General features: G+C 33.3%; 1 protein-coding gene across 5 annotated transcripts in view; it reads left to right on the top strand.

Moving 5' to 3' along the window:
* Positions 1-9,899, top strand: part of LOC107136895 (sodium channel protein type 1 subunit alpha) — a 939,664-nt gene that overhangs the window by 863,688 nt on the left and 66,077 nt on the right. For all 5 annotated transcript variants that reach the window (XM_048812402.1, XM_048812401.1, XM_048812399.1 and 2 more), the window contains exons 3-4: positions 5,047-5,165; positions 7,087-7,176. In XM_048812402.1, coding sequence (XP_048668359.1) covers positions 5,047-5,165; positions 7,087-7,176 — 209 coding nt within the window. The remainder of the gene's footprint in view (positions 1-5,046; positions 5,166-7,086; positions 7,177-9,899) is intronic.

The raw sequence follows: 9,899 nt of genomic DNA, 5'->3' as shown, positions 1-9,899 counted from the left end.
CTATCCCTGTGTGCCTTGAGAGACGCGACCACTCTACGAGTAGAGCAACTCTCCAGAACACTAAGTGAATTCTCCCTTTCTTTTTAGGCATAAACTTAGGAGGCAGTTAAAAAGAATGATTAAGATATTCGTAAGTATCCTCGGGTGCGATGGCCCATGCCTGTAATTCCAGTGGCTTGGGAGGCCGAGGCAGGAAGATCGGGAGTTCAAAACCAGCCTCAGCAAACAGGGAGGCGCTAAGCAACTCAGTGAGATCCTGTCTCTAAAATAAAATACAAAAATAGGGCTGGGAAAATGTGGTTCAGTGATTGAAATGCCCTGAGTTCAACCCCTGATCAAACCAAAAAAAAAAAAAAGTAACCATTATGACTGTGACCTCTGAATATTAAATGTTCTGTAAGAATTAGTTTCTGTAGTTAAACAAGCTTGGTGATATTTTATAGGAAATATTAAAAGAACAAATGGAGATGCTATGATTTCTAACTGGGTATTTTGCATTTTATAACCACAATTTATATGTTATCTTCACATGCATAAAAATATTTCAATATAGAAACTCAGGGTAAATTAATATCACTATGAGCTGGTGACTTATGGGTTAAGGAAGATGTTGAATACCTATTTTAGTCAAAGCAGACCCTTTAAAAAGCAGTGGTTGAGAAATTGTATTCTTTAAACAATATTCAATTTATAGTTACAAAATAAATGCTGGCTAAAGGAAGTGACAGTTAATCATTCAGATACAGACTAGCCTCTTGCTTTAAAAGAGTACTTCTCAAACTTGCCTGAACACATAGGTCACCACTAAATCTTATTAATACGCAGATTCTGATTCCACAAGCTGGGGTGGAGCCAGAGATTCTCCCTTTCTTTATAAACCATCAGGTGATATGATACCTATCCTGCCAGGACTTGAATCACACTTTGAATAGCAAGCCTTCAAATGTTTTATTTAAGATCATAAAAACAAGTGAAAAGAATTAAGCAGGTTCTTTTTTTCCCCCTTTTTAAACTAGTTTCACAAAAGGTGGCATTAATTACATAATAATACACACCTAAAATATTTTTTCAGTACTGTACTGCAGAGTTGATAAACAAAGTTCTGAAATTATGTTACTGTATTATTACAAATGGTGATGACAATGAGACACCTCCCAAGAAACTGAAAAAAAAAATTTCTCCTCTGAGAACTATTGATCTAAAGTATTTGAAAAGATATCCTTAAGAGACAGGGACATTTTTCACTCTGACATAGTTAAAAATATCTTCTACTTAAGAAGAGGAAAATGCTCAGCTTGGTGGGATCATGGGGAGCGGCGGGTAGGGGAAAGGAGAATAATAGGGTAAACATCATCCAAGGGAGACAGGCCTTCTCAGTAGCACCGAAAGGGCAGGGCCAGCTCATTGTGCAGGGGCTACCCTGGGCTAGCCTAATAGATGACATAAAACATTCTGCATCATTTGATTAAATAAGCTGGTTTTGACTCAAAACTCAGCAAGAAACTTCTGTTTATAATTGTTTTTCCCATAGATCTGCTGAAAGGAAAGAATGTTCTGGTTATGCCATTGTAATTATTTTAGTCCATGTGAAAGTAATATATCTCACTGTAAATAGATTGGCATCTGATTTTATGTGTCAGGCTTTCAAGTTTGGTTAATATGAGTCTGCCACTAGAAAACAGAATTGCTCTCTTTATGCTGACAAAACCAGTTATTATTACCTCCAGAGCTGAGAACTAGACTTGGGTCATGATTTATTCCTAGTTTTGCTGTGACCCTTCCTAGGAGATCTCTAGTCAGGCTCTTTACTGTTGGCATCACTCCTGTTATACATGAAGTACTGGTAAAGGTGGAGATTGAGGTGATACTACAGAAAGAGACAATGATGCATAGAAGGAGATAATGGAAAGAAACTATCAGAAGAAAGTCTAGAATTTATGATCATGGCGTGGAGCTATTTTAATTGTATGGAATAATTCAAGCAAAGAGCATTTTAATAGCATAAAGCATAATGTGACTGTTTGCTGCCATTAATAAGTGATATAGTTTGGTACCACATATGGATGGATGGCGTCACAGTACATTTTCATGGTATGTAACTTGACCATGGTGATAGTGTGGAGATAGTGACAACGATAATAATAGCTAATATTTGCTGTGCTTATACTGTGTTGAATATTACTTGAGTGCTTTAGCTTATTTAATATTCTGTGCACCATTGAAGTGGTTACTGTTGTTAGCCTTAGTTTACAGACAGGGAAGTAAAGCCCAAAAAAGGTAAATTAGCTTACCAGGGTCATAGTCCATAAGTGTTGGATACAGGATTCAAATTTAGACAGTCGAGCTCTAGAGTCAGAGCTCTAAACCACTAACTATATAGAGTATTTATTAATATAGTAAAAGGTTTGTGGAAAAAATTGGTTGTATTATGTTTTTAAAACTCTATGATTGATGTGGTCCTACTGATTGAGATGTAAAGCTTACTTTTGCTTCAAAGTAGCAAAAATTTTAGTGAATTTACAAGCTGTACATTTGCCTAAGAAGCAAATAGTACTCCAGAGTAGAAAACAACAACTGTAATATAGTTCCAAATATGGTACTTACAATGTAGTAGCAACGGGAACTATTTTTTTCTATAGGCACACCATTATTTATCACTATTTGAAAACCTGACTCTAAAGTTGGCACTAATCCACCCTATCATCTGTTATTGCCTCAGGTAATTTCCAGTTTGTGTACATAGTTTAATAATATCAGAGCGCTAATTTTCAAATGTTTTTCTTGTAATTCTTACATTATCTAGGACATTGATATTTTATTCCTAATTTTTCATAACTGAAGGTTTTATGTTGGGTTTTGTTCTCCAGAAATGAACTGGGATTATGTTCTTAAGGTCTGCCCTGTTCCAGAACATAAATTTAATAAAGATGCTCTTGGCATGTTAGCCTAATTCCACTAGTACTACACAGGCTAATCCTGCAGGAGTAGCAGAGGGTTCCATTTTTTAAAGGACATTTAATTCCTGCTCACTCTGTTTTTGGCAATATTTCAAAACAAAGTCCTTCTCTAATGTTGCAAGTAAAAATTTCCTTTTCATGGAAATTGTTTGAAAAGCATGAATTAATGCACCTTAAAGTATAGTGAACTTTTACATGTTATTGCTGTCATTGAATGCCTAAATTGATCTTGATTGTTTAACTGCAAGATTTAATGATCTAATCCTGTGAAATCAAGACAATCCTTCTGCACTTCAAGGGAAGTCTTCCCAAAGTCCACTGACCCTGCAGATAATCCTAGTTGTAATCTTGCTAGTAAAGGTTAGTTTACTAGCCATCTTCATAGAATTTATGGGAGTTTATTAAAATTGGTTAGTTAAGTAATGGTTGGCTCCAAGGTATTTAACAGAAAAGGGCGAAGAACAGAGAACATGTTTTCCCTGCTCCTTATGCCCACAATATAAATATTTCTGCCTACCTATTCAAACAGAGCTTGTCGTCAGTGAACATGAATATATGGGATATAGCTCATAGTTAAAGGGTAAAAACATATTATCAAGTAAATCAATACAGAGAACAGATGTCATAAAGGTGAATAGCATCTTAAAGTAAACCCATATTCAATTAAAACAAGTGTTTAGTTTAAAATTATGCTATTAAATACTGCAGGGAGAAATGGAAAAGTCGATTACAGACTCTTTGTGCTCAGTGGTATACAACTACATCTAACCTAGTCCTCCCTAGAATGAAGGCTACAGGGAAATTGCTGCTTGAATTCTGGTTACTTGCAACATGCAAAAGAATGCAAATTTATATACTAAGACTTAGTGGTAAAGGAAGCAATTAAGGAGTGGTCAGAAACAGTGTGATTTGTTGGGAAAGATATGAGGAAGGAGGTAATTTGACAGCTGAGGACATGCCCAGAGAGCAGGATTTATCAACCCCATGTGCACGTTAGAATCACAGAATCACTCAAGGAAAGCATCCAAAATACCCACATCTGTGCCCATTCTCCAAAATTTTTGATTCAATTGATCTGAGGTGAGACTTAAATTTCAGCAATTTAAAATTCTCTCCAGCACATTTTGGCATGCAAGATTTTTAAAGAGCCACTGATATAATAGTGGGTCAATTTAAGTGGGACATTACTGTCAAATCTGTCCTGGAGATGTCTTCCTGAAATGGCAGGGAGTTTTCATTAAATGACCTCTCGGGTTCCACCTTTCTCTAAGATTCTGTGACACTCATTTTCAGAGTCAGAGGGAGAGTTTGACAGGTTGTGAGTAGGACTGAAGAGTGGATTGAATTGGCTGAAGCTGAGATGACTCTTAAAGGAGAAAAGAAAAGATGATCCCAAACTGACTTATTTGGCAATCACCGGGCAGTATAGTTTAGATGCTAGGTTGATGATTATAGCTTTCAGATCATAGAACCTTAGCTGTGGAATGCCCTTCAAAGTGATGTTTTCAGGCTAATTTTCAATGCAGCTGTCCCTTCTCAGTATTAGCTGGGAAGCTGATCCCTTCCCAGCTGATGTGCAGAATCAGCAAAGCCAGGTAATTCAACCCACTTGAACAATTTTTAAAAGAAGAGAACAACTAAAGGGACAATAGGAAGAAGCCATTACACATTTTGGAGTTAAAAGATTTGATTTAATTAAAATATCTAGAAAAACACTATTTTAATAGCATTGTGTACAGAATAATCTGAAAAGTTACCAAAAACTGGAGACAGATGGCAAGCTTTAAATAGAATTGAAATCTGTAAAGCTACATTATAATTTGCTAAAAAATTTTGTGTAGGATTATCAGTTTGTATCAGCAAGTTGGAACCTTAGAGACAGATTAGATAATAGTAAAGTGTATTTTATATATAATTTTATGTTAAATTATGGGAGAAACACCTAACATGTATACTTTACCTGTTTATAATGGTTTAAACAAATAAGTTTGAACAAACACATCAGAAAAAAAGTTTTTGATGTATATCAACTCTTCAAATAAGCCACATGTCTAATTTAACAATTTCTTTCTCATGTTTTCTTTTTCAGACTTTTATAGTATTGAATAAAGGGAAGGCAATTTTCCGATTCAGTGCCACCTCTGCCTTGTATATTTTAACTCCATTAAACCCTGTAAGGAAAATCGCTATTAAGATTTTAGTACACTCATATCCTTTTAATGTGAATTGTCCAAGTGCTATTTCTAAAAAGAAAATTTTAAAGAAAATGTCACCCTTATTGCAAAATCCTCATAAAATTTCTTTGAGATTAATGGTAGGATTGTTAGTTTAATTGATTTATTGCCTTTGACTTTAGCATGAAACTTTATGTAATTAAGATTATTACAGAATCATTATTATAATTCTTGAAGTAAATTTGAAAACAGTGTAGTGAATTCATGTGGAATGAATTCATGTGTAAATGAACTATATTTGTATAGTAGGTAAAAGACCTGATCCCCTTCAGACTTTTATTAATTTTAATTAAATAATTAATATTAATTAAATAATATATAACCTTTGCTAAAAAAAACATAATTTATTGTGGTTAATATTATTATCTGTTTTACTAAATGCTCAAACTCTTTTGGGGGCATGAGCATTGAACCCAGGGCACTTTACCAATGAGCTGCATCCCCAGCCCCTTTTTAATTTTTCATTTTGAGACAGGGTCTTGCCAAATGCTGAGGGTTTCACTACGTTTCTTAGGCTGGCCTTGATCCTCCTACCTCAAGCTCCCAAATTGCTGGGATTACAAGACTTTTCCATTTCACCCTGATAAATGTTTAAACTTTTGTACCTTAATTGGCTATTTATCTTGGCACCTGAGTCTATTCTCCTCTTTTCCTTCTTTCATTCCTCCTTTAGTAAATATTTATTAAACTTTCATTGTGCTTCTGTATCTGGTTGATAATATATGAAAAAACATTTTTTCATATTTGTTAAAACTATTCAAAGTCTGAGACTGTAGCTCATTAGTAGAGTGCTTACTATCATGCACATATACACATGGCCCTTGATTTGATCCTCAGCACTATTAAAAAAAAAAAAAAAAAAACTATTTATATTTTCAGTCAAAAGAATTTTGTGAAGGGGAAGAATATAAAACTAGGTGTAGGTTCTAATAGATACTTAAGAAAAGATAAAATAGAAAGGTAATTTGATTCAGGCATTGTTTAAGAATGGGCTTTTATATAGGAAAATTCAAAACAGGCTTATATATAAACTAAAAGACCGGTTCACCTGGAGACAGAGCAAATGAGACTGACAACCTTTTGAAGGGTATTTGAATTCTCTCATTCTGGGTTTATATTGGAAAGTAAAGTATATTTTTTAAATACGATATTTATCTCAATATAATCATAAACTTCTTGCAGTGAGGTCTGTATTGAAATACCAAAAGAAATGATTACAGTTGATTCTTCACAACACTTCTTTACTGGTTTGGAATGATGTGGACCAGATGCAGGAGGATAGCTAGATGGCCTCTTGGGTTCCCCTAGAATTTAAAGTGAAAACAAAAACATTAGCAAATAATGTTACCTTATTGACACAAAATTTTATTATGTTGTAAATTATAAAGGAATGAGTTACATCACTGCAAGGAGAATCTCCCTACAGTAGAGATCTAAAGGTGATCTTTGAAAATATTGTGCTTATATTTCTCAGGTTTGCATATTGCATTTGTTAACCTATTTTCCCCATGGAGTTTTTTAGTTAGATCAGAAGTGCAATGATTCCACTTATATCATACTATAAACCTAAAAAATGGTGAGTTGCCCTTCTAGTACAACTTCACAGAACTGACTTGAATGAAAAAATATTTCTCATTTGCTTCAAATACTTAATTCAGTTTTGTGAGCATATGATGTAAAATTTCAAAAAGAATAGACCAAGACCATGTGACAGGCTTTAGAGTTTATTATTATTTTTTACCATTGTCTTAATACTAATAAATAAGATTGATTTTCGAGTTACATTGTGTTGATAAATTTTGGTGTGGTGTGTGTGTGTGTGTGTGTGTGTGTTTTGGATCATTTTTAAATATCCATGAAAACAAACTAACAATTATTCCTTAACTATAATCTACCTTATTCAGCATGCTTATCATGTGCACTATTTTGACCAACTGTGTATTCATGACTTTGAGTAACCCTCCTGATTGGACAAAGAATGTAGAGTAAGTAGGAAAAACTTACTGGAATGAGAAATGCACACATGTATTCTCTAGCTCTGTCCTTGTGGTTATGGTCTGACTTACCATTTCCACTTTTTGAAGTCAGGCTAAATACTTCTAAGAAAAGTTATATTTCCATAATATGAAAGAAGATAAGGAATGTTCTTTGGGGGAGTTATTCTTCTTTGAGGTAAGTTTTTTTTTTCCAACAAATTCATGATAGTACCCATTTAAAAGAGGCTATCAATTAGCATCCACTAAAACAATCATTTACATCTTAAAGTTAAGACTCAATCATTGTTACACATTATAGATATAGTCCTGAGCAGCCTCAGATCCTGGCTGTCTCATTCTTTCTCCCTTTGAGACAAAGACCAGGGGCATCTGTTTAAACATTTGTTAAAACAGTTGATTCAGTATTTTAACAGAATCAATAGGAAAAGCCAAAGCATGTTATTTCTTGAGGTCCCTAACCTAGCCCTTTATATGCACTAAAAGAAATGCTTCCATTGATCTTTCACTTTAAAGTCCTTTTAATTTCTAGAGATTTTCTATTTAACTTTTAGAAAATAAAATGTTCCTCATTGTTTCAAAACATCAATATGAAGTAGCACAATTTCTATATTATCACATTATTCTCTTGTCAGTCATATATGAGATTGTTTGTATCAAAGAAATATGCTTTTTAGTGAAATGGAAGGTATTTAGGTCATATAGACTATTTATGTATAGTATAATACAATGGCCAGATATTTGATCTATTCAGTGAAAATTTGAATACACTTTTTTATTTTTATAAAGTAATGTCCAATGGAAATAAAATATTAAAGCAAACACCGTCATTTTTTATTTCTAACCATTTTTGAAGATTTCTATTAGAATTTAATATTCTATTCTAAGCCACTGTTTGTCAGTGATTTAACATGTTGAAAAATTTTTAAAAAATAGTAGTTTGAAAATGCTTTCTAGAATGTCTTGTCATAAAGAATCCAGTTCTTTTGTTGAGGCAGGCAATTTAACAGAGCTATTAGTTACCATTTGTGATTCTGGAGTTAACAAAATAGACATAGCTATATAAAACTTCTGTATGTTCTTTCCCAGCAGGAATTATTGAAGCATTTAAACCTGTATAAATTTCATTTATTTGTATTAAATTAATGAAAAATAGGTAAGGGCGGTATTTGAGATATATATATATATATATATCTTTTTTTAACAGAATAGTATTAACTTACAGACATTTTAATCCATTATGAAATAGTCAGCATTACAGAAATTTTGAACTGCATTTTTCAGTTAGAAAACTTTGTGCACGTTTTCTGATCAATTATCTCAAGTAGCTTGACAGCAAGGTATCAGGAAAACAAGCAAAACAGTAGTGGTTACTGCATAAACAAACAAAAACAAAAACCTAGAGTCAAATGAGAAGAGAAAACAATTCAGTTCTGAGATGAAAACAGAAGCCATTGAAATTAGAAATGGTTCCTGTACAAAGATGTGACATACCCAAAATAGCCTCAGGATGATATAGTATAGTGATGAGAGTATTATGTAAGATAGGGCCCTGCTATAGATTCCATAATCACAGAAGAAAAGAATAATAAAAACAAAAACAATCCTGTCACATGGATGGAAGAGACAGCAAGATTAGGAGTCTAGTAAGGGCTGAGCCAAGAAAGATCCAGGTCTCCTAATTCCTACATGCCTGTCCAATCTAGTTTGTTAATAAGCACTTTGAATACCTGTTCTATGTAAAGCTCTTTCTCATAGTTCCGTTCTAAATCTCTTTCGTGCACTACCTACTCTATATGTCCCCATATAGATTACATTTCCTAAAACAAGATCAGAAGACTTTAATCTCTCTCAGAGTAATTTCACAAACTGCCCAATAGATAAGAGCTTTAACCCCTAACATGACAAATAGGACATATATGTAATGTGTCTCTAAGTCCTTTTAAAAGAACACATATCTCTCCAAATGGAAATGTCATAGTGATTATATTTAGTACACAATGATCCAAACAAAAGTGCAAGTACACGTAAGTTTGGGATTGTCAAATACATATTCTCCTAGTAGTCAGCTACTTCATAATTATGCAAAGATAGGAATTATACTTATTGCTCCTTAAACAATTGAGTTGTCAAGAAAAATGGAAGAGAATATACTTAGGAAAACAAGATGTGAATCTTTCTGCATACATTTTTCTACGATTTCTTTGTTCCGTCATATGAGAAAACTTTCTGCAGAAGAAAGTTACAAATACCTATCCCAACATTATGCACATATGACACACTGGTAGACTGGAGGTACAATGGATTTTAATAAGAGCAAATGAAATCTTTGTGACTTGAGTGAAGTATTTTTCTTAAAAATAGACTGAGATTGGACTTTTAAAGAACACAATATTTAAAAATGAGTACCCTCAGCTATTTCTGGAAGAAACAGAAACAAAAATAACTTTATTGTCAATGCTCAAAGGAAAAATGAACTATATTGGATAGCAAACAAAAGTCTTCCATCATTTTGGAGGCTGAAATTGGAATTTAAGCAAGAGTTAAATGATTTGACCCAGTGAGTTGAAAAGAGATAGTAGCTGATGAAAAGTTAAAGAATTTTTTTTAACTGTGAATTTTGGTAACTATATAAATATAGACACATACAACATACCAGAGAACTGAATCATTTCTTGTGACTATAAATATATATATATATATATATATATATC

Source organism: Marmota marmota, unplaced genomic scaffold, assembly GCF_001458135.2.
Source record: "Marmota marmota marmota unplaced genomic scaffold, marMar, whole genome shotgun sequence".
Classification (NCBI taxonomy): Eukaryota; Metazoa; Chordata; class Mammalia; order Rodentia; family Sciuridae; genus Marmota; species Marmota marmota.
This window is presented reverse-complemented; position numbering and strand designations above follow the sequence as displayed.